General features: G+C 43.3%; 1 protein-coding gene across 1 annotated transcript in view; it reads left to right on the plus strand.

Moving 5' to 3' along the window:
• The window catches only part of Gars (glycyl-tRNA synthetase), a 41,504-nt gene that overhangs the window by 12,663 nt on the left and 3,730 nt on the right, over positions 1-25,111 (plus strand). The window contains exons 5-14 of the mRNA NM_180678.3: positions 1,513-1,601; positions 2,466-2,542; positions 5,087-5,232; positions 10,246-10,395; positions 12,428-12,590; positions 14,785-14,949; positions 17,398-17,505; positions 18,678-18,823; positions 22,676-22,761; positions 24,719-24,828. Coding sequence (NP_851009.2) covers positions 1,513-1,601; positions 2,466-2,542; positions 5,087-5,232; positions 10,246-10,395; positions 12,428-12,590; positions 14,785-14,949; positions 17,398-17,505; positions 18,678-18,823; positions 22,676-22,761; positions 24,719-24,828 — 1,240 coding nt within the window. The remainder of the gene's footprint in view (positions 1-1,512; positions 1,602-2,465; positions 2,543-5,086; positions 5,233-10,245; positions 10,396-12,427; positions 12,591-14,784; positions 14,950-17,397; positions 17,506-18,677; positions 18,824-22,675; positions 22,762-24,718; positions 24,829-25,111) is intronic.

Here is a 25,111-nt window from a genome sequence, read left to right on the forward strand (position 1 = left end):
AGTTTAGTTAGTTAGCCCCACATGGTATAGAGGGTGAGCTAACTCCTACAGCTTGCCCTCTGACCTTGTCACATACACCCACATACGGACATACAGCGAATGAATAATTTTAAAAAGCATTTTTCTTGATGATAGCATAATGTTCTGTTTTACAAGTGTAACATAGTTTAGTGTGCTAACTGACGGATTTAAGTTAAAGTATTTATGAATTTGTGTTTGCATAGCTACATTTGTGGATATTCCCTTGGCTATTTATTTCCATGGTGTAAAATGCTAGTATAGTAGGCATTCTCACCTAAATGCAAAGGATAAGATTCAAGATTATTGCAGGTAGGGTGGGGTTTCTGTAACTGTGCAAGAGGAATTCTTATCTCTTTGTGTCTCACCCTTATTACCATTTAATGCTGTCTGGGAAGGAGCAGTTCTTATTATTAGCCTCTTTGAGGTGCTCTTAGTAATCCGAGGTGTCCCCGTTGATGAGTCTGTAAGATCTGGATAAATTCGTTGAGCTAATTGTCTCACTTACAGTAACTAAATACTAAAGTCACTGTAGGTGAGGATCTGCTGAGCTGTGAGTCTTAGCTCATCAGATCCCTGATGGCTTTGGCCTTCGCTAAGCTTGAATTATCCTGAAATGTCATATAGCCTTAAGACAGTTTGTAAATGTGTATAATCTAGCTAATCTCTTTTTTCCTGGGCAAGAAATACTTGAGAGGGTAGAAGAAAGTTTTCTCAGGGCATGTGTCTCTGTCTGCCATATATTGTTACTTTAGATGTAGTTTCCATCTTGATATGCATGAATCTAAACTCTAGATAAACATACTTGTAAGCATAGATTTTTTGTACGTACTTTTAATAAGGGTTCACCCTCTCCTCTACCCTACCACCCAGCAGAGGTAGTGGAAGAGAAAAGTCTTTAGGATGTGGGGGAAGTGGACCTGTTCAGCAGTAGTTGTTTAGGGTGAGCTTGCTCTTCTTTCTCAGCAGTTCAGTCGCATAGCAGACACCAAATATGGCTCAGCAGCTGCAGACCAGTCCTCTAGGCAGGCAGACAACAGGCTCTAACCAACAGCTTTGGTCCAGTCCTTTGAGCAAGCAGACACCAGGCAGCTGTAGCTCAATCCTGGAGAAACCACCAGGCTCCCCAGCTGGCCTGAGATGAGGCTGCAGAAGCTAAAAGCTGCTGTGGGGGTCTCAGGAGCAGTTCTTGGGCAAGTTTCTCTCAATGGCAGAGTTAGCACAAGTTGAGCTCGACAACACAACTTAAGGTGAACCAATACATGCCTGTGGTGAGCAGAGACTAGAAAGGTGGAGCAAACCGAGGCTCAGCACTCATCCCCCACTGTCTGTGGGGTCATATTTATCAAGTGTCCTCTCACATGTCTGCTTCAGGAGAACAGTCTTTCACGTGCTTGCTCTAGCAAGACATCCTTTCACTTGTGTGTCCCAGCAGAACATCATTTGAAGTAACTAGAAGTGTGTGTTCACTTGTTGGTTTGCTTGTTCACTTAGGACCTCTGGCCACGTAGACAAATTTGCTGACTTCATGGTGAAGGACGTGAAGAACGGAGAGTGCTTCCGAGCAGACCACCTGTTGAAAGGTATGCGTCTGCATCTTTCTTGTACTTCATCAAAACAAGGTTGGACTTATTTCTCAAGTTTTTCTGTTTTTTAAAAATTGGCTTGTTTTAACATATTCAGACTAAACATACGTTTCAAGCTTATGTTACAGAGTCACCTACAGATTAGTTATATTCAGGTAGTAATTTTTCTAATCAGCAAGTGATCAAGACATTATTATGGGCCGGGACTGTAGTTCAGTGGTAGACTGCTTAGCATGTTTAGAGTCCTGGATTCCATCATCAGCACGAGGTTTTCTACCTAGGTAACATCAAGACCTCCCTGCGAAAGTGTCAGTGAACAAGTAGAAGATAAGAACATTAGCTTCGGGTCCTGGAGAGATGGCTCAGCGGGTAAGAGCACTGGCTGCTCTTTCAAAGGTCCTGAATTCAATTCTCGGCAACTACAGGGTGGCTCATGACCATCTGTAATGGGATCTGATGCCCTCTTCTGGTGTCTGAAGAGAGCAGTAGTGTACTCATATACACATAAAATAAATAAATAATATATTCATATATAATATATAAATTTTATTTATATAATATATATTTAAAGATTTATTTAATATTATAATTAAGTACACTGTAGCTGTCTTCAGATTCCCCTTAAGAGGGCGTCAGATCTCATTATGGGTGGCTGTGAGCTACCATGTGGTTGCTGGGAATTGAACTCAGGACCTTCAGTAGAGCAGTCAGTGCTCTTACCTGCTGAGCCATCTCTCCAGCCTCTCCCCACCCCTATCCCAAATATATAGTTTGTATTTGTCTTCATTGCCCAGCATTGGCGCTCAGAATGTGCCCTCCTTCCTTGCTGGAAACTGTCGCTTACCAGCACTGTTGTTCTAGCTCATTTACAGAAACTGATGTCAGATAAGAAGTGCTCTGCTGAGAAGAAGTCAGAGATGGAAAGTGTCTTGGCCCAGGTGAGCAGTCGGGAGACACATCAGAACAACCCACGCCTGTCTGGAGTTCTGCCTGAGCAAAATGCATTTACAGTTTTTCTTACACTGTGTCAGTCATGGAGCATACCTCACGTTTTCTTCTGTGGCTAACGACAAACAGTTGTGGTCCTACTTTTCTTCCTGTGTCTTTTCATCGAAGTCTCTGTCTAGCCCAAAGTAGTCTAGACCTCATGACTAGCACAAGCTGGCCACCAGCTTGATGTGATCCCCCTGCCTCAGCCTCTCAGTTGTTGGGATTACAAGCATAGCATTCATGCCTAGCTCTAAAGCCCATTGGTCTGTCTAAAACTGGGTAGAGAACTCTCACATTTGCTGGCTTGTTTTGGTTTTGTCAAGTTTACTTATTTACCTTGTGAGAGAAGGAGTGGCCCCTGCTGTGGTCTAGGGTGGAGGCCAGACAACAGCTATAGGGAGTCAGGTTGGCACTCTCCTTCCTCTGCATAGATCCCTGGGTTTGAACTCAGGCCGTCAGGCTTGGTGCTGAATACCCTTTCCCACTGAACTGTCCCACCTACCCACTTTGGGTTATTTTGTTTTGTTTGTTTGTTTTTAAATCTTTTTGAATTGGCATTCCTCATCAGCCTTCGCCACCATGCTGATTTTTAACATTTTGCTTTTCTTTCATGGAAATTGCTAGACTCTTTGCTACCCTTAGCCTATTTTTCTTTTAAGCATGTACATTCTTCTCTGATAATTAGTTTTGCCTTCCAACATCAGATGTAAAATTTTCTTCTTTATTTAAACACTTTGTTAGTCTGCTTGCTTACCCATCTAGCAGTGTCAGTCCCTGTGATGTTTAGTTTGTCACTTGCCTGAAGCTTGTCACACTAATGCTGTTAAGTTTAGAAAGTTGTTATTATTATTTTTTTTAATTATACTTCTACTACAGTTGCAGCTCTTTCCAGCGCTGGGAGTGGACCTGTGGCCTGTGGCCTCAGTCTCATGGGTTCCTTCTATTTCCTTCCTTTTCCAAGGCTTCATGTTTATTAAAGGGAAGTGAGAGATGCCACTAATTGTCGTTGATTTATTTTATTTTTTGTTTTTGGAGACAGGGTTTCACTACATAGCTCTGGCTGTCCTGGCTCACTATGTAGACCAGGCTGTCCTGCCTCTGCCTACTGGGATTAAAGCTGTGCACCACTATGCCTGCCTTTCCCCCTCTGATTTCTTGTTTTCCGTTCAGCATTACTAACTCCAAGGCATATAGTCATATATATGCCTTGGAGTGTGTCTTTGATCTTACCTGTTGCTTTCATTTCCAAGTAAAGTAAACTTTGAGACCTGAGGACCTGTGATTGCAGTTTGAACACTAGACTTTCGTATTCAGGACAGTGATTTTTGTTGCAGTTGTTATATATAAAACCTCAGTGAAGAGTGAGGATGGCAGCTGACACAGTTCTCAGAAATGACCTCTAGCCTCATGGCTCAAAGCCCAGCTGGTATGGAGCCATGTCATGGCAAAGCCATACTAGTTCATGCCGTGATTCCAGTGCCACTGTGGGACTGTGGGAGCGTCTCTGAAGCGCAGATTCACTCATCCATAGGAAGAGTTCTTTCTTTCCTTGTGTGGACTCAGCCACTGATGCTTGCTTCCTTGTTTCCCTGTCTGTCTGTGTGGTCTCAACTGGGACTGCTTACTTCCCTTGCTTCCCCTCACCCCCAAGCTTTGTTGACCTTTGTCTGCATTTACAGATTCGTAAAGTCAGCTTTAAAACTTTTTATTGTAAAAAATAAAATAAATGTTAGAGAAAAAAATCTTGTCACTATTCACATGGCCCTGCTTGTTCATCTCTGACTGTGTCATCACTAGAGCTTAGACACTTGGTACGTGCTCGCTCGTCTTCATGGGGCCGTCACTGTGCAAATGGCCCAGGCCCACTGGATGACAAGCATTCCAAAATGACTTTGTCCTCTGCTGTTTCTTTTGACTGAAGAAAATGGGAAAGTTCCCTTTTCAGCCATAAAGAAAATGGAGACTCCATCTTTGACCCATGCCTCTATCTTGCTTTAAACGATGTGTCGGATCCTTACTATCCATCTAAAAGTGCACGGGCCATCATTTTCATAAAGTCCAAATGGACGCAGTGAGATCCCACCTGTCTGCACGGTTTTGTGCTGTTCTCAGTTCTGATTTAGGAATTAAAGACTGATACTTCTCCTTTAGTGGTAGCTATTGCTGATGGTTGGACTGTCTCGTTTGAGCTGCAGGAGTGTCCACTGAGTCTCTCAGTACACCTTAGCACTCTTCGGTAACTTCCTTGCTCACTGATATGACAGGATACTTTTAGGCTCATTCTGTTTGCTTCATGTCTCAGACCTGGAGTCAGCCGTTTTTCCCCAGGCAGACCTCGTCCTTGTTAGTGGATTTTTCCTGGTCATATGTTGGGCTGGTGACCTGCACTTAGTGTGGTTGGAGCAGTGGTGGGACGAAGCTGTGGATAGTACTTGATCTTGTGCCTTGTTCTGTAACGTTTGCACTCATTATCTTCTCTCTGTGCCCCTTAGCTTGATAACTATGGACAACAAGAACTTGCGGATCTTTTTGTGAACTATAATGTAAAATCTCCCACCACTGGCAATGACCTGTCCCCTCCGGTACCTTTTAACTTAATGTTCCAGACCTTCATTGGGCCTGGAGGAAATATGCCTGGGTACGTATTGTTTTTCATTTATTTGTTTATCTAACACACTTATTAAAATTGCCTGTGACAAAAGGTAAACTTGAGGGCCAAGAGGAAGGCTGCGAGTGGGGGTTGTGTTCGCAGAAGTCCATGATCCTCAGACCTTCCAGTAAGCTTCACAGGATAGGCAGGTGGAGAGTGCTTTATGTCATTGAGTTTGCATTATATTTAGAAATGATTGAATCCATCCATTGCGGTTTGCATTTTGTGCTATGTTGTAACTAGAGTTACTAGTCATGTGTGGCTTTTTAGCATTTAAAAAGAAGCCAGTGTTTCTGAGGATCGAATTTCAACATTTGTTTCACTTTCATTAACGTAGACCTATCTAGTGGCCCATGGTGCTGGAGAGCGTGGGTCTAGCCCACACTCTTAAAATATAAGACAGCTTTTATGGGGTGGTGAGATGGCTCAGCAGTGAAGAGCTGGGGCCCAGAGCGAGCAGGGTGGGGGTGGGGGATGAGCAAGGGAGAAGGGAAGGGGGAAAAAAAAAGACAGCTTTTATGCAGGCAGCAGAGCTGTGCGTTTCGTGGCTCTGCATATGTAGGGCTGTCTCACTTCCCTTGACTCTGCACAGCATAACATCACGCGTGGTTCCTTTTCTCTTTTTAATGTAATGTGAGTCTGTAGATGACATATAGGTGGGCCTTGATTTTTTCTTTTTCCCTTAGCCTCCTTTTTAATATTTCAACCTGACATACAAAGTAATGAGCATGGAATTTTCAGTGAAAGGTATTTTTCTTAGGTTAGTTCTCTCCACCATGTGGGCTGCAGTGACTGAGCTCAGGTTCATAGCTGTGGCAGCAAGCGTGCTTCCTAACGAGAGCCACCTTCAGGCTGTGCTGGCTAGTTTTATACTAGCTTGACACAAGCTAGAGTTATCTGAAGAGATGGAGCATCAGCTGAGACATGCCTCCATAAGATCAGCTGTAAGTCATTTTCTTAATTAGAGATTGATGGGTGGGCCTGTCTGTGGACTGAGGATCCTGGGTTCTGTAAGAAAGTGGGAGGAGCTAACCACTAAGCAGCACTGCTTCATGGCGTCTGCATCAGCTCCTGCCTCCAGGTTCCTACTCCATTAAAGTTCCTGTTCTGACTTCAATAATGAACAGTGCTAAGGAAGTGTAAGCTGAATAAACCCTTTCCCTTCTGGGTTGCTTTGTCCATCATGTTTCATCACAGCTACAGAAACCCTAACTAGGACACAGGCCATATTAGGAAATAATCTAAAAGGAAAAAAAATAAGTACGTTAGTTGAAAGTAAGAATAACATATTTGTCCATTGACTTGAGAGGTTAAACTAGTTGTAGTCAAGTAGATCATTTCAGTCTGACATTCAGTCACAGTTAACCTGTGAGCATTTACTTACTTAAAAATAGGAAAAGTGTAAAATCATACAGGAAATGGCATAGTTTTATACACACTACTTAGAATATACCCTGTAGCCACATTTATATTTTAATGAAACATGGAAAGGGCCACAAAAATGAATAGTAGTTTTGTAAGAATGAACGAGAGTAAACTTTAGGGTTTCTTTTCCTTGGTTTTAAACTTGTTTTGCTATTTTGCAGAAAGCCTCTAGGAACACTTTTTAAGTGAATGTTTTGCACAGAGTCTTTTCTGAAGTTAGAGAGGACACTGGCTATGATGCTGTTGTGGTTTGAATGAGTATGCACCCCCACCCCCGCCGTGGTCTTACAGATTTGCATACTTAGCCCCAGCTGATGAGCTGTTTGGAAGGCTCCTTGTTGGTGTAGGTGTGTCCTTGTTGGAGGAAGTTGCTCTGTGGGATTTGAAGTTTTGTGTAGATCTGGATGTAGAATTCTTTTTTTTTTTTTTTTTTTTTCCATTTTTTATTAGGTATTTAGCTCATTTACATTTCCAATGCTATACCAAAAGTCCCCCTTACCCACCCACCCCCACTCCCCTACCCACCCACTCCCCCCCTTTGGCCCTGGCGTTCCCCTGTACCGGGGCACACAATGGATGTAGAATTCTTAGCTAGTGCTCCAACACTATGACCTCTTGCTGCCACACTCCCCACCATGCTGGTCAGGTGGTCTGAAACTGTAAGCAGGCTCCCATCACATACTTTTCTCCTATAAGTTGTCTGGTCATAGTGTCTCCTCACAGAACTAGAGCAGTAACTAAGGCAGTTATATACGATTGACTTTATCTTTAAGATAAAGACAAAGACATTTGGTAGACAGTACAACGCAGAAAACAGAGATGTGAGAAAGAGACCTGACGCGGTTGGGGACTGCACTCTGGCACCCACATGGCAGTTCACAACTCTCTGGAATCCCAGTCCTAGGGAACTGGATGCCCTCTTGGCTCTCTGAAGGCACTGCGTATATGTGGTGCACATACATGCAGGCAAAACATTCAAGGACATAAAATAAAGGAAATAAATCTTTTTTTTTTTTAAAGAGGAGGGGTGCACTAGCCGGGATGGAGGAAAATATCTTAGGGAAACAGGCAGGGAAAGTAGAAGAGTGCTGGAAGAGGGGGGCCGAGTGGGTCTCGGGAGGACCAGCCAGAGTAGGGTCAGGAGGGTAGAGAAGGGCAGTGAAGGATCAGGGATAAACAGGGATGGAGGAGAGTAACCTGTGTATGACGATGCCAGAGTGAAAACCATTATTTTGTTTTGCCAACTTTTCAAAAAAGACTTTTTAAAAAGTACGCTAAGGGATAGGTCTTATTTTCAAAAGGAACTAAATTTGGCGTCTGCCTCCAGGCAGTGGTTGTTCAGAGGCCTTACTGGTTAGCTTAGTTACTTTTCTGTTGCTGTAATGAGACCATGAAAAGGGCAACGTTTTGTTAAGTAAGAAAACTTTTTAAATACAATATGTGTTGATCATGTTTCTCTCCTCCCCAACACCTCGCTCCCAAATCATCCTCACCTCTCTACCACCTAACTTCATGTTCCATGCTCTGAAAACCAAAACAAAACCTAACACACACACACACACACACACACACACACACACACACACACACACACACACACACCCCTATTCCTAGGCATGAGGCCTTCCCTGGAGTGTGGTTGATATACCCAGTGACACACTCCACTGCAAAAAACTAATTTTTTTTTCCCCTAGTAGGTATCAGTTGCAAAGAGCATCTTGGTAGGGCTGGGATTCTGTACCCACTTCCCCTTCTCAGTGGTGGGACTCTATGTGGCCCAGACCTGTACAGACCTTGTGCATGCTACCATAGTTTCTGTGAGGCCATGTGTACATCAGCCCTGTTGTCTGTGTAAGATGCTGTCTCCTGGGAGCTGTCCACCACCCCTGGCTCTCTGAATCTTTACACCTCCTTTCCCACCCAGATCTCTGAGCTGTGAAGGGGAGGGGTGTAATGAAACCATACCAGTTAGACTGAGTGCTCCCAAGTCTCTCACTGCACATTGTCCAGTTGTGGGTCTCCATGTTAATTACCATCCTCTGAGAGAAGCTTCTCTCGTGTGGGTGAGTGCTCTGATGTTAGGTATAGCAGTGTGTCATTAGGCATAATTAAATAGTAGTCTCCCCTAGGCCTGCTACCTGTGTAGTTTCAGCTCTTGGCCACTTTAGCAGTATCAAGTGTTGTTCCGTTTCATGCAGTGGGCCTTAGATTGGAGTTTTTAAGCAGGTGGTTGGTTATCCATAACATTGTGCTAATATTGCACTAGTATGTCTTGCAGGAAGGTACTTCCAGTACCATGAATGCTAGTTAGTTGAAATTAAGTTTCAAGTTCTCCATGTTTGATGACATAATAAGCAAGTTGTGTTTTCAGCATAGGGCGTTACTGTCAGGTTGTCAAGAGCAACCAATAACTTGTGATATTTGGGGAGGCCCATGAGACTCTTTGGCCAATGACTAAATATAGCCCATTCCAGACACTGGAATGTCTGGAGACATAAGATGTCTCCTTGGGGTGCTGTCTCTCACATTATATGTTGACTTTTTTTTTTAAAGGAAGCTTCTATAGTAGTAGATTTCCATATGCTTTTTCAAAAGGCCCTTAGTGTTAGTGCCCCTAAAAGATCCTAGGGTCTTTCACCAGGAGATCTCTACACTTTGAACAAAATAGCAGGATACAGTTAACACAGTCAACAGCCTTTTTCTACAAATAACAAACATGCTGAGAAATCACCAAGGAAGCAGTGCCTTGAATAATGGAGTCAGGAAAAAGATGCTCTGAGTGAAGTGACTCAGACCCCAGAAGACAAATATGACACTTTCCCCTTATATGTGAATGTTAGTATTTAATGTTTCAATAATTATACACTGTACTCCAAGTAGTCAGAAGGATGGGGAAGTAGAATGTAGTGTTGAGGAGAGAGAAAGGGGGAACTAGAATGGGAAGGTTAAGTGGGGTGGGAGTTGGGAGAGGGAGCAGGGCAAGTGAGGGAATATGGGAGAGACAACCGGCCGAGGCAGCTTATGAAAGAGCGTATCCAGCTGTTTAATATTTCAGAGGGTTAGAGTCTTCAGCGAAGTGAAGGCATGGTGGCAGGAACAGCTGAGAGCCCACATCTCCAACCACAAGCAGGAGGCAGAGAGCACTCTGGGAATGACAGGAATCTTTTGAAACCTCAGTCTGCCCCCAGTGACACAGCTCCTCCAACAAGGCCATGCTTCCTAATACTTCCCCAAACAGTCCCATCAACTGGGTACCAAGTATTCAAACTTGGGGACGAATGGGGGCCATTCTAACTCAGACCACTGTCGTGACACTCAGAGCAGTGGACTTGGAGTAAAGAGATAAGGAGAGTTTGGATGGCACTTTGGCCATCCCAAGTTCTTAGTCTGCCCCGTGGGTCTGTGGGAGTGTTTGCTCCTTAGGGCAGGATCTCTTCCTTTTAAAATCTTTTATTTAGGCCATAAGCATAATTTTACTGTGAAAAAGATAGTTGTGGTAGTTTACTTGTAACAGGCTTTGTTTTATTGGAAGCACATTGTCTTACTTGTAATAGACTGGTTTATTTAATTTTATAGATATCTGAGACCAGAAACTGCACAGGGAATTTTCCTGAATTTCAAACGACTTTTGGAATTCAACCAAGGGAAATTGCCTTTTGCTGCTGCCCAGATTGGAAACTCCTTCAGAAATGAGATCTCACCTCGGTCTGGACTGATCCGAGTCAGGTACTCACTGTTGGTGTCGGGATGGAGATGGAAACCGCCACACTTGTACTTTAACCTTGACCACAGTTTGTTTCTGTTGTAACCTCTGGTGAAGGTGGCAGTTTTGTTTGAGGAAAGGAAAGAGCAAAGATGAGAGCTTCTGGTTCCTACTTGGGCTGAAATCTTTTCTTTGCTCACCACCTCTTGAGGATGTAGAGATCCTGATGATAATCATTATGTTAAAACCAGTGCATTTCTGTCAGTGCTGTGGAGTACAGGGGCGGTCTGTGTCTGTGTCTGTCTGTCTGTCTGTCTCTCTCGCTCTCTCTCTCTGTGCGTGCGTGTGTCCCTGTCCTGGGGAGGCGGCTTTGCTGATTGCTGGAAGGTGTGTCCTGGATGCACCCTCTTGTAGGTGCCCGTGTCCAGGTGTAAGCCTGTAGAGGTTGATGACAGGGCGGTTGGCAAGCCAACACTGCTGAGTTCAGACACCCGCCTGTCTGACATCCTGCTCTCTCTGCTGTGTCCAGGCATGCGTGAGAAGCGTCCTGGCACTGGTTAGTCTCTTACTCTCGAAGCTTACCGTCATTTAAGTTTATGGTTTCCACATTTCTTTTTGACATTTTCATTCTGAGTACTATATTCCATAGAAAAATAGGTTGTGTAGCCACACATACATCCTGGACTGATGACCAAAGGCAAGCTCGTAACTTTTACATCATTGCCTTTCAGTTGTTACTTTGGAGGTCACAACCTTAACCCTTTCAGCAGGTACTGAGATGATGATACTATTAGTGCATTATTAACTGCAGTTGACATGAAGTTTTCTATAGAGAACACGGGAAGACTTTGGCAGCACCACTTGGGGGATTCTGGGTAGACCCTTAATTGGTCTCCTCTGCACAGTACGAGTTGATTCCTGTCAGCCCTGGTGTACGTCCTGTGAGGGCACAGCACCATATTCACCTGCGTTTTCATGTGCACAGACACATTTTACAGTTGCTGAAAGGTAATTAAGACTTAGTGCTCTGGGACCAAGGAAAAAAGTGCCATTAACGAGTAAAATTAAAAACCCAGAGCTCTTGGCAGTACATTTCATGTGTTTAGGGCCAATCTGTGCAATTTTGTGTTGCTTCTAAAACATCTGTGATAATCGTGAGAGTACACCAGTGAGATTGTGTCCATTTTTTTAAAAAGATTTTGACTCATAAAATTAACTTAAACCACTCTCCCTTCCCCTGTAATAGCTACTAAATTGCAGTTGAGAGAAATCTCTTTGGAAAGCCATTGCCATGTGCGTACTTATTTCGTCATTATGTGCTGAGCTTGATCGTGGCTTGTTCAGTTCATGCCCAGCGTCCTTTGCCTGGAATCATGCTTTATTTAGATGCTCTCACTCTAACGAGACCATCTGTTTGGTGCCATTATCAGTCATTTACTTGTTTGGAGCTATAAAACACAGTCAATCAACCTGCTTTAAAACCTGGAGAACCATTTCAGTTCACTTCTAATTTCCTATTCTTTGAAAAGCAAATGTCTGTGACTTCCTTTGGTATATATTTATGCAGAGATCTGACGCTTTAAGCAGAGTCATTTATGTGGTTGCTACTATCCAGCATCTTGTTTCCCTTCTATGTGACCTTTGCTAGTTTCCTATTTTAAAGGATATATTAATCTGCTTTTAAAAATTACTTTTATTTATAGCGCTACTCGGCTACTGCTACATAGAAGGGACTACTGTTGAGAGGAGTTGTCACTTCTGTTGTTGCTGTTATTTCGTTGTTAGGGCTCACACCCAAGGCCTTGAGCGTGCCAAGCCTGCTTTCTACCACAGCTTGTCTACTAGGCCAGTTATTGGTGTTTTTTTAAAAGAGCAATCTCCTACACAAACCTAACCCAGAAATCTTTGGGTAATTTCTTTAGGAAGCTAGTCATAAGAAAAGCCTGGGGTTTCGGCCCTTTATCTAGAGGAGTGAGCAGCCAGAAATGGGAACCTTGTTGACAGACTCAGTTATACAGTTAGGCATGCAGATTTTGATCTTGTTTTTCCTTCCAGGGAGTTTACAATGGCAGAGATTGAGCACTTTGTAGATCCCACTGAGAAAGACCATCCCAAGTTCCAAAGTGTGGCCGACCTCTGCCTTTATTTGTACTCAGCAAAAGCCCAGGTCACTGGACAGTCTGCTCGGAAGATGCGTCTGGGAGATGCTGTTGAACAGGTAAGGTTCTCAGGGAGCTGATGAAGATGATGCCAGTGAGCAGTGGCAGGACTTGGCAGCTTGGTTGTGCACTGAGTAGTAGGTCAGGCAAGTGCCTGAACTGCATTTTCAACCCTGACAGTTTTCGTCTTTTGTGGTACTGATGAGCAAACCTTGCTGAGCAAGTGACCTAGCTCTAAGTTGCAGTTCCAGTCCCTATATACTATTTGTTTTATATAGAATTTACTTTGTGGTATTAGTATCAAGAGAGAAAATTATCTTAACCAGGATCCAATTATTCTGGGCCAGGATCTAATGTTAAACCGTTTCTCAGATGGGCCTGGGAAGTGGCCCAGCAGGCTCACCGGCTGTGAAGTCCTATTTATGGCTTGGGTTTGATTCTAGGACCCACATGGTGGAAGGAGAGGACCAACTCCTGAACAACTGCGCACACACAGCATTTAAAAATTGGTCTTAGTCTCAACTGTCCTGTATCTAACTGATTCTACTTTAACAATTTACACAACTTTGGAAGAGACAGAAATTTACTCAGGGAAAACGAACACCAAGGGATCCAGGCCCCTGTGTTTGCCCACAGCATGGGCTTTAGGCCTTGTATATTTCTGAGTTTCTTTAAATATCTGCATGGAGAAATGAGTGAGTGAATACCCTCAGTAGCTGTTTCCCAGTAGTGAGTGGCTCGCCTGGAAAAGCACTTAGCTCCTAACTTTAGAAGTATATAAGAAGAGGTATCATCCGCTTTGCAGAAATAACCTGCTGGGCTAAATCCCATAAGCAGAGCAACGTGGGAGGAAAGGATTTATTTTTTTAGACACTTATTTGTAGGCTATCGTCCATCACTGAGGGAAGCTGGGTAGGAGCTTGAAGCAGAAGCCAATAGAGAAATGCTAGTTACTGGCTTGCCTCTCCCCTTACTAAGGTACCATTCTTATACACCTAGGTCTACCTCCCAGGGATGGCATCACCCGTAGTGGACTGGACCCTCCAGTATGAATTAGCAACCTACAGAGGTCTCTGTGTCCATGGCCAGCAGAATAACTGTCCTCAGGAGATAAGAAGCTCGTTCAGTTCAGTGTGACTCAGTAGCCAGTATTGGTACAAACCACAGGCATAAAAGCTTCCTGGTGATAAGTAACTCGGTCCTATGTGCACACCAAAGCTTAAGACGTGACTCCATGGAGCTCTTTGTAAAGTACAAGTAACGTCTTCCATAAAAATTAACTGAGAAAAAGGGCTCAAGAAAACGGTCTGCGACAGGATAGTGCCATAGAGTAACTGAGACAAAGAAGCCCAAGATAAGAGTCCCGGGGACGGTCAGGTGTGGCCTGGCCACACAGATATCTCAAAGGTCACCCGGCTATCAACCAAGCCTGCTCCCAGCTTTCTCTCTGTTCTGTCTTCTGGGTGGAAAGCAGGTTCGACATCTCTCCCTTTGAATAGACACCCTACCTATGTGCTTAGTGGTCCTGGCTTCCTTAGTGCTTATCTGTGAGCACAAGGACTTGCATGCCTTCTACAGCAATCAAGAAAATACCCACTGGCCAGTATGGTGGACGCAGTTCCTCAGTTGAGATTCCTACTCATGGATACCTAGGTTTGTGTCAAGTTGATAAAGGTAGCCAGCTAACATCCTTGCAGTGATGGGAAATAGGTCCAGTACTAAAGTTATAAAATGATATGTCCTATATGGAGCAGATGAATTTCAGTGGACAAGAAAACATTTTTTTTCAGAACAAACAAAACAGCCTCAATATATCTGTTTAGTTTGTTAATTTAAGTTAGGCTTATTTGTGACTGGATGTAGAAAGTGTATGGTATAGGCCTGAGTCAGTTGGACAGATGTGTTACGCATTTTGTTGTTTTTCAAGGCAAAGTCTCACTGTCTAGTCCTGGCTGTCTTGGAACTCGCTATGTGACCAGTCTAGCCTGAGATCTGCCTAGTTCTGCCTCCCAAGTGTTAGAACCCAATGTCTTAGATATATTTTGAATGACTTCATTATTAACTTGTTAGCTTGACATTTTAAAAATAACCAAGATCACCTTGTGGGTATTTGAAATTGTTCTTTCAGTGGGAAGGACATTTACTGTGTGTGTCCTGTTTTCAGTAGACTGACGTAGCTAGGTATGCAGGTAGACAGAGTCCATCAGCCTTCAGAAGTATTCATTCTTCTTTGCTGCTCTTCTATTTGTTCAGGGTGTGATTAACAACTCAGTATTAGGCTATTTTATTGGCCGCATCTACCTCTACCTCACGAAGGTTGGAATATCTCCTGATAAACTCCGCTTCCGGCAGCATATGGAGAATGAGATGGCCCATTATGCCTGCGACTGCTGGGATGCCGAGTCCAAAACGTCCTATGTGAGTAGCCCGCAGTAATGCTTTACACCGTTGCTCACTGCTCTTCATGCCAGAGTGGACCAAAGAACTAACCAGACAGCGGTTGACTTGTAAAGAGGGGCCACCCTATGTGTTGGAAAGCCCTTGGGAGACAGATAGCTGCTTTAGGTAGGGAGGGAAGGGTGATGGTGGGGTGGCACAGGTGTGTCTGTCTTTGGGTGCATAGTGCTATACCATTCCTCAGTGGAGCTGAGATAGGCCGGCCTCCTGACAGGCGTCTAGCAAACACTGGCTGTGGTGGTAGGGTTAAAAATATTTACCCTTAGAGAATTATTTGGTAGATTTAGGAGATAGATTCTGGTCTCTTTCGCTCTTTGTATTTGATAAAAATCCAGAGATCTTCAGATCACCTCCATCATGTCCTTCCATTCCAGTCCCACTTTTAGGAATGAAAATCAGCAGGCTGTAGCTAACTCTTCTGTGTGTGGGTAGTGTTGGAGATGCCTGAGCAAGGCCTGAGTGTCTGGCTCTCCCTGCTGCATGTTGGAGAGGCATCTTCACGAACAAGGAGAGAAGCTGCTGTGGCACAGGGTCTCTGAGCTACATGAGATCATTGGCTTTTATAAAATGCAGTCATCTGTGTTATCACAGGCTGGCATAAGCCATAAACCTCTTGGCTCAGCCTTCCCAGTGCCAGGATTATAAGCAGGTCTCCAACATTCTCAGTTTCTAGATGATTTTTCTGTGGATAATGTGCATGTATAAATGTGTGATAACATGCATATCTTTATTGTTTGTATTTTGGGTTTGTTTGTTTGTTTGTTTGTTTGTTTGTTTGTTTGAATCAAGATCTCACATGGCCTAGGTTATTCTCAAATTACCTATGTAGCCAAAGCTAGCCTTAAACCTGTCCTCCTGTCCCTCCAGGAGGGACTGCTTGTCCAAGAAGAGGAAACAGTTACACGAAAGTGCCAGGTGGATAGTAATTATTTTAAGAGTCCAGATACCATTACATATATTTCTACACTCCTGATTTTTTTTTTTTTTTTTGGAGTTTCCTTATTTCATATTAAACCAATAAAATCTTTCTTGATTTATGTTATTGCCTTTCTCTCTCTCTCTCTTTTTTTTGTTTGTTTGTTTTATTGTTTTTCGAGACAGGGTTTCTCTGTGTAGCCCTGGCTGTCCTGGAACTCACTCTGTAGACCAGGCTGGCCTCGAACTCAGAAATCTGCCTGCCTCTGCCTCTGCCTCCCAATTGCTGGGATTTAAGGCCTGCACCACCACTGCCTTGCTTGCCTTTCTCTTTTCACCCAGTTCTGTTGGTTTTATTTAAAGTAGCAGTAGAGCACATGGTGTCAGTTGAGATTCCAACCCTGGCCTGGCCTGCCTTTCATCCACCTTACTTTCTTGTTCGTTCACATTTGTTGCTGTTACAAGCTTCTGAGTGCTTTACATTGTCTTATGCAGTCCTCTACATCTCTTCTCTTCCTGAAGATGCTCAAATGCTAAGAGGGAAGAGTCTCCGAGCCTCAAGCTGGGGAGGAGGTGGAACTGGGCTGAGTCTAAACTCTCTGACTTCAAGCCTGTGTTCTTGACCTTCATGCCTTATAGGCTCTCTTGTTCTTACAGAACACATCCGTAAGGTTGTGTCTTGGTTTATGCTCTTACAACAAAATTCAACAAATTTCTAGAAGGTATGGGCCAGGAACAGAATCTGGTGTTCTCTGGGTTGGTTAAGAGCTCTTAATGGGTTGATGACTGCCATCTTTTCTTCACCCCTGTTGGAGGATAGCTCTCCGCTGAGCTCTCTAATGAGGAGCACTTACCCCGTGATTGGAATTTTCCTCTTGTGACCTAGTGACTTCCTAAAGGCACCTCCGTGTCAGGATTTCATTGCAGGGGTTTACAGTGACATTGGCAGTCAGTCCACTGTATGCTACTTGAAACAATTGGTACCATAGGTATGACACCTGTTCCTCTTTACCCACATTTTATGAGTTTCTCTCTGTTCAGTCAGGTGAACTAACTGAGTACTAGGACTTACAGCCATGTCCTGCCATGTTCAGTTAGCTATTTGATGGCACGCTATTCAGAGGGAGGAGTAGTTTCTGCCACATTTGAGTCTTGGCTACAAATTTGAGCCAAATCTATAGGTTTTGGTCAGATAACTGTCTAATTTTCATATTCAACCTGTAGATTATTCATTTACTGGATAGTCATATGACATTGTAAGCCAGTCTGGAAAATAAAGCCACTTCATATACAGTGTGAATTCTCTATGTACTGTATAGATCTGTTAACTGCCTCATGTATGAAACTGTTCTCTTTAATGATTTACAAAATCCATTTGTAGAGTCTATAATTCAATTGTCCTGGAATATTTGGAAGGATTAGTTATTGTCTGCATGCTTTCATGAGCAAAGCCAGTGTAAGCGGTAAGTGACTTTGTTAGTTCTGTTTTCCTAGGGCTGGATTGAGATTGTTGGATGTGCTGACCGTTCCTGCTACGACCTCTCCTGTCATGCTCGAGCCACCAAAGTTCCACTAGTAGCTGAGAAACCTCTGAAAGAACCCATATCCTTTGTGGCCACTCCAAAATTAAGGCTAAAGGTGTTTGAGCCCCAGTTTGCCTCTTGTTCTTTGAATGAATGGAGAGCTTTGGGGTTGTTTAAACTTGTTGGCTGGTGTCCCTCATTGCTTCTTTCCTGGAGTCTATTTAAGATATAATTAATACCCACAGCATTAGACCTTAAAAGACTTATGTTTAGAAGTATGTCCAGAATGTCTTCTGGGGGGCTACTTTGTCCAGATGATTCCAACATGCCTTTTTCTGCACATGTGCCCCTAGATATAGGATATCTGGTAAGTATTGTTCTCATGTAAGCCTAGAGCCATTTAAAGATAGTTTAGCCCACTGTCTCTTTATACTCGAATAGGAGTTTGCTTCTCTGTCTTGTATGGAGATTATGAGCCAATTCTTAGGATGGACTAGTGACAAAACCAAATTTTTAAAATTCCCTTTATTTAATGTTTGTGCTTTTGGTGCAGCGCTTGTGTGTGTGCAGCTATTCAGAGAACAGCTTACAGGAACCACTTTCCTCCTTCCATCATGTGGGTCCCAGGGATTGAATGCAGTTTATCATCTTGGAAGGAAGTACCTTTTCCCACTGAGCCACCTCACTGGCCAAAGACATTACCCGATGATTTTATGCTGTGGATTAAGATATATTGCAGATTAGATAAAATCCTTTATTTCACTGTAACCTTATAAGTCTTTGTTAATGATATTCACTTGTTTGTTTATTCGTGTGTGTGTGTGTGTGTAGTATGTGTGTGTGAACCAGATGCCCACATCAAATGTCTTCTTTACTGCTCTGTACCATACTTTTTGAGATAATCCCTCACTGAAAATGGGGATCACTGATTTCAGTATGACTGGCAGCGCAGCAGCTTTGAGGGGAGCTGCTGTCTCTTCCTCAGTGCTGGGACTGTAGGCACGGACAGCCACACGTGGTTTTTATGTGATTGCTGAGCATTTGACCTCAGGCCCTCAGGCTTGTGGGGGATCACTTTACTGACCGACTCCCCTCACCCCCATCTGGCTCATTTTGTGCATAAACAGAGTTTGGGGCACTAATGCTGGCAGGACTGGGTGGTGGCTTTGAAGTTGGTATGGTTGAGTGTTTCAAGATGATTTTCCCAATTCCTGAAGTTGTACTGCGTCTGATTCCTTGACTGTTTCATACAAAACAGTTAACGTTGTACAGTTTGAGCCCAACAAGGGCGCCGTGGGCAAGGCGTACAAGAAGGATGCAAAGCTAGTGCTGGAGTATCTCAGCGCCTGTGATGAGTGCTACATTTCAGAGATGGAGCTGCTGCTGAGTGAGAAAGGGTAAGCGTCTCCCTCAGGCTCTGAGAGCAAGGGACAAGATGGGTTGTTTTAGAAGGCCTTTGACAGGTAAGTGCTACCTATGTCTTAATTGTATTTAAAGAACTCTCTTTGTTAGAATTTTGACATTATATTCTAGAAATATATTTGAAACAAATAGGATCTTTTTGTTATCTTTATGACCAGTGTGCTGAGTTTATTTCCCAGCATCTCAGAAGAACAAGCAGGAATAAGTTCTTTTCTAGGTATTTTCATGGCAGAGACTATTTGTCTTGAGTTAGATTAGAAGCCAATCTAACTTTTTTAATAAGAGGCATAGAATACTCTGTAATCACACACATAATTATAAAAGCAACAGAAACTAGTCTTTAAAGAAGTACAACAAAATTCAGTGCCAAATAGTGTGCAAGCTATAGTAATAGAAAATTATTGAACATCTGTAAAAGCAGTATATTGTGATTACTGATAATGATTAGTTCAAAGGAAGACCCAGAAACAACAAACATGACTAGTAAATACATAAATGTAGTAAGGCAGTTATAAATGTGTTGCATGTGCTCATGAATGTAAAAGAAGAGCTGGAGAGCTGACTCAGCAGGGAAGAGCTGCCCACATATGGCATACGTCCACGTGCATACGCTTGTAATAAAGAGTACAAAGGAGAACATGAACTGCCGTAAGAAGTGGAAGCATAAACATGAACTGGAACCTGGAGTTGCCGCCTCACCGTATGGGGCAACCGTGGATTAAACAGTGTGGAGGGATGATTAAATTTAAGGATGCAGCCTTGGAAGTTACCCATGGACCATCAAAAGTGAGGGTTTGGGATTCCATGGGACAGCGCCACCCAGATAAGCACATGTGTGATAGTCACAGTGTGTAGAGCAAACATCTGTGGATTAAACAGTGTGGAGGGATGATTAAATTTAAGGATGCAGCCTTGGAAGTTACCCATGGACCATCAAAAGTGAGGGTTTGGGATTCCATGGGACAGCGCCACCCAGATAAGCACATGTGTGATAGTCACAGTGTGTAGAGCAAACATCTGTGGATTAAACAGTGTGGAGGGATGATTAAATTTAAGGATGCAGCCTTGGAAGTTACCCATGGACCATCAAAAGTGAGGGTTTGGGATTCCATGGGACAGCGCCACCCAGATAAGCACATGTGTGATAGTCACAGTGTGTAGAGCAAACATCTGATGATGTGGCAGGAAGAAACTCGGATTTAAAAGCTGAACCCAGGCAGGCTGAAGACAAATCACGAAATGGCACAGAAAACTCAACTTGCTAAAAACCATGTATAAAGTGAAAAAAAAATTAAAGCAGCCAGTGGGGGGAGAAAGCGTCATTATATAACAGACAAGAAAGATAATAATTTAGAGTTCTTGTCAAAGTGATAGATCCTTCAGTTGGGTCAGGGCCTTCAGTTGTCTAGAGCCAAAAGTACAAACATGATAAACTCAGCAATACTGTCAAGCAAAGTCAAAGCTCTGTAAAGTGTGGGGTGCAGAGCTTTAAACAGGAGGACATGCTGAGCATGAATCATGTTGCAAGGTCTTTAGAGGGGCTGACAGCGGACTGTGCCCTGGGCAGGGGCTCATCAGATCAGGTGCTTACTGTGCAAGCGTGAGGATGAGTTTCCATCCCTGACCCTCACATACAATCCAGTGTGGTGCAATGCATCTGTAACCCCAGGATTACTGATTTTAGGGGCTCAAGGAAGGTATTCCACACAACCACTGGCCTTAAGATACCCACATGGACAACCTTGCATGTGCAGGACAAACTAAAGCAAAAACGTTGTTAGGGAATTTATGCATGGAAATGAAATGCATACCAAAGTAAGAGTCTTGGGTGGGAAGGCCCTGTGATGAATAGATGGAGTGATAGCTGGCATGCGGTGAAGCACAGGCTAAAGTGCGGGACTGTCGCTTGCACAGAAAGCACACAAGCCAGGCACAAGCTGAGAGACAGAACAGTTTAGGGGGAAAACCAACCAGGACCACACCCCTAGAAGATTGGAAAAGAGGAAAAGGAACAAAGAACAGATAGAAGTAACTGTGAGGTGGGAGATCTGTACTAAATATCAGTGGCTAGCAGGAGATAAAAGGAAGTAAGTACTGGAATACAGCCGCTGGCTGTCAGTCCATGCGCTTCACAAGTTCCAGACCTGATTAATGCATGTCCACCAAGCTGATGTCAGTGGCAAATCAGAAATGGGTCTAAAAGCAAAAGGAAATATATACAGAGAAAATATTTCCTATGTATAATATTATATATTTATATATTACATATTAACATATATATTGTGTATATATGCCAAAAGTTGGAGTAGCTATTTTAGTATCAGAGTAAATTCCAGGAAATGGATATTAGGTGGACAAAGGGCACTTCACAGTGATGGAGGGAGTTACCCAGGAGGCCATGTCATTCCTGAACAGTACACAACTGAAACCAGAACTTCAGACATACACACACACATACACCAAAACTGAAGACAACGAGGTGACGTCAGTTACTGTGGGTTCCTGTTGTGGGTAAATCAGACTGAGCAGCAGACAAACACAGTAGGAATTACAAGACATGTACTATTAGTAGCTGACTCTTGCCATGTGTGGAGCGGCCGTTAAGAGCACTGTCGGTTTTCCCTCTTTTTTTTTTTTTTTTCCCTTCATTTTTAGGGAGGCGGGTTTAAACAACAAAAATACTCAAATGAAACAAAAACAATAAAATAGTATTGAAGAGCCCACATAGGGCCAGCAAACCCTGAGCTATTTTGTGACTTGTCTTTCACTGAAAGGTTGCCTCCCAAGCCTATGATAGATATAGTTCCATGAGAGCCTAGGAAAGACACTTTATGATAGTGGAAAGCAGGTTACTAATTGTAATTGAGAGTGGGGACATGAGAGGGACGTGGGAACTTTGACATCATAATGGTTGTATCGAGATACCATTTGCTAATGACTATCATGACTCTGCAAGATCATTTGCTGGGCTTAATCTCAAGCAGTAGCTATCTTCTTGCTAATGCTAACTGTTTCCTACTGTACAGTTAAGACTACTCATAGAGTACATGACACAGTGCACAACACAGATTTCAAGCCAGTAGTTATTACAGGAGATCAGTGAGAACCATCCAGATGAGGCAGGAGATTATAACTGGAAGACACCTGCAAAGTGGATGGTAACGAGTAGCCCTTCTATATCTTCAAGACAACCACATGAGGGCTCTGCTTCCTAGTCCTGCCTGAGCTGCCATCCGGCCAGAGAAATGCAAACCGGCCTTTCTAATGAGAGAAAGTAGCTGGAATGTAGGGCCCTGTAGAGTGCTCTGGTAACCTGTAACTGGCTCAGGATGTGAGTATGAGCACCACAACCTGGTGAGAATGTTTATATTCACATAGCAAGGCCAGAAAGCTTGTTTATTGACCTTCACTTACTTTATTTTGGGGTTTATATTTGCTGGGATAGTGTGTACTGGGATAGTGTGTAGATCAGTGGCCATTTAATTGCAGAGCTATTTTGGATAAATGTGATTACTCTAAGATAGTTGCTTTTGTTTTTTGCTTTTAAGTTGTTATATTTAATCTTGACTTCAAGATCAGAGGACTTTGCCATAAAATCACTTAAAGAGTTGTATAAAATGAGCTACATTTTTGAAATCCTCTGCGGGATATACAGTTTGGTGCCAATGTATGGGTAATACTTAATTTGGTGGTCATTTCATGAGTTGTCATCCAGAGAGAAGACCAAATTGTGTTAGCATTTATAACAGAGTGGTTCGGCATCCTGGAGAAGGGGTTTGTGTTCTAACTACTCTTTAATGTGTTTTGTCTTTTTTCTCTGTTTGTAGGGAATTCACTATTGAAACTGAAGGAAAAACATTTCAGTTAACGAAAGACATGGTCAGTGTGAAGAGATTCCAGAAAACACTGCATGGTAATTTATTAGATCAATAAAGAAACAAAAACTAGCCATTATGTCTGAGCTTAAAAAAAATAAAAGTTTTGTGATGTTAATTTTACATAAATTTTGAAGGGAGAAGCAGCTTGATGGATATGGAAACCTTGAGCATTAAGGTGTCTTTAAAGATGCGTGTGTGTGTGTGTATTGAACAGCAAAGGCGTCTTTGTATTTCCTACAGCCTGAGTACATAGGATGGAATCTCTGAAAACGTTCCAACTTTCAGGAAAAAGTATTTTTATTGAGTTGAGGCATTTTCTTTCCCCTACTCTAAATTATTGGGGATTTTTGGTCAGGCAGATTTTGAGTTAGGCAGTGTACATTTTGGAGCCCACATGAATGAATGTTGCTTGGCTTTGAATCGAGGCATCTAGAAACTGCTAAAGAGCTATAGGCTATGAACAGGTCAGCTGGTCCAGGAGCCCGCGCAGGCAGAGCAGGGCGGCATAGAGCAGCACTTGTGTACCGGCAGCCTCGCCTGCCATTATTCAGATGACACTGCAGAGGTTAGGGGGAAAGTGCCTGGATTATTGTTTCCCCCTGTGGTACTAAGGATTGAGCTAGGCCACGTTCATACAAGGTGGGCGAGTGTCCTAAGCCGAGTTTTACTCTTCTCCTTCATCTCCTCACCACTACCCACTTCCTTCTTTTGTCCTGGTGCATGAATCTGTCACCACAGTTTATTACCCAGGTGGTGCTGATGGTCTGTGACGGGAGGACACTCAGCCAGCATGAGGGATCTAATGATGATGAGGGAGGGAGAGGCTGCAGTGGAAGCACAGTTTACATGAAGGGAAGGCACTTTCATGGCAAGTGTGTGATAACAACGACTCCTTTATCATAGACAAAAGAAACAGCCTCGCTGCCTGGCAGTGGTAATGCACGCCTTTAATCCCAGCACTCAGGAGAGAGGCAGAGGCAAGTGGATCTCTGAGTTCAAGGCCAGTCTCGTCTGTAGAGCTAGTTCTAGAACAGCCAGGGCTACATAGAGAAGTAACCCTGTCTTAAAAAATCCTAACCAACCAGTCAAAGAAAAAAATGGCCTCTTTAGAACTGAACCGTTGGCCCTGGTTATCTCATTACCCACAGAGAAGGAGCTCTCCAAGGCCTAGGATAGTGCTGCTTCTCTGTGTAGTAGTTACCAGTACATTTCCTTAGTGTGACCTACAGGGAGAGTGTAGGGCCCTGTGGAGCAGAGTCTACCTTCAGTGTTTCCTGACCACAGAATGGTAGTAACTAGGTTACTTAGTTGTCCAGGGCTGGCCTTAGAGTTGCTCTAGCAATCCTCCTGCCTCAGCCTCCTGATTACAAGCTTGTATCACCAGGCCTGCCTTAAGGTATTTGAGTTTGCTTGTTTGTTTACTTGGTTTGTTTTTTATGTATATGGATGGGTGTTTTGCCTGCATGTATGTCTGTGGACCACATGTGTGCCTGGAGACCAGAAGAAGGCTTCAGATTCCCTGGAACGGGAGTCATAAACAGTTGTGAGCCCTCATGTGGGTGCTAAAGTCAAACCTGGGTCCTCTGAAAGAGCAGCTGTTGCCCTTAACTGCCGAGCTAGCTCTCCAGTCCCCAGTAGTTGATTTCACAAATTCTTGAATGAAAGCGCCAGGTCTGTTAGCTTTCTCGAAAGGCAGCAGGGGATAGAGCAGAGTGTTGCTGTTACTGTTCATAGCTTATTCATTCGAAGGACCACTCCTAGGACACAAGCTTCATTTTTCTATGTGAATACTCAGGTTAAACATTCTTTGACTTAACTTTCCCTTTAAAGGGATCATATTGCTTATGAGCATATAGTTCTGAGTGTATTCTGTATAGAGATCACAACTCATCCAGATTTAGGGAGTTGGAGTGCCAAGGATTATCAAGGACTCTGATTTGCATCCTGTGGTCCTTGAGAGAGTATTACTAAATTGTCTACTTTTTTTTGCAGTGGAAGAAGTTGTTCCGAGTGTAATTGAGCCCTCCTTTGGCTTGGGCAGGATCATGTATACCATATTGGAACATACATTCCATGTCCGAGAGGGAGATGAACAGAGAACGGTGAGCTGCCCCGAAATGAGTGCTTAGGTGGAGCTTGCCTGGCATTCAAGTGTTGAGGCAGTAGGAGTTTATAAAAAGCTTTTCAACCCCTCAGGTTTTCTATTCATTTGATGATCCTGCATCACGGCTCCGTGCCTTCCACTCTCTCCTCAACCTTGTGAGCCTTATCTTTGTTATCTCACTTTCTATGGAAGGTGTATTCCGGTTGCTGCTAGCAGATTTCCAGGAAGAAAATCAAAAGGCTAGCTACAGAAGAGAGAGCTTTTGTCTGTCTTATTGGTTA

Source organism: Mus musculus, chromosome 6 (assembly GCF_000001635.26).
Source record: "Mus musculus strain C57BL/6J chromosome 6, GRCm38.p6 C57BL/6J".
Classification (NCBI taxonomy): domain Eukaryota; kingdom Metazoa; phylum Chordata; class Mammalia; order Rodentia; family Muridae; genus Mus; species Mus musculus.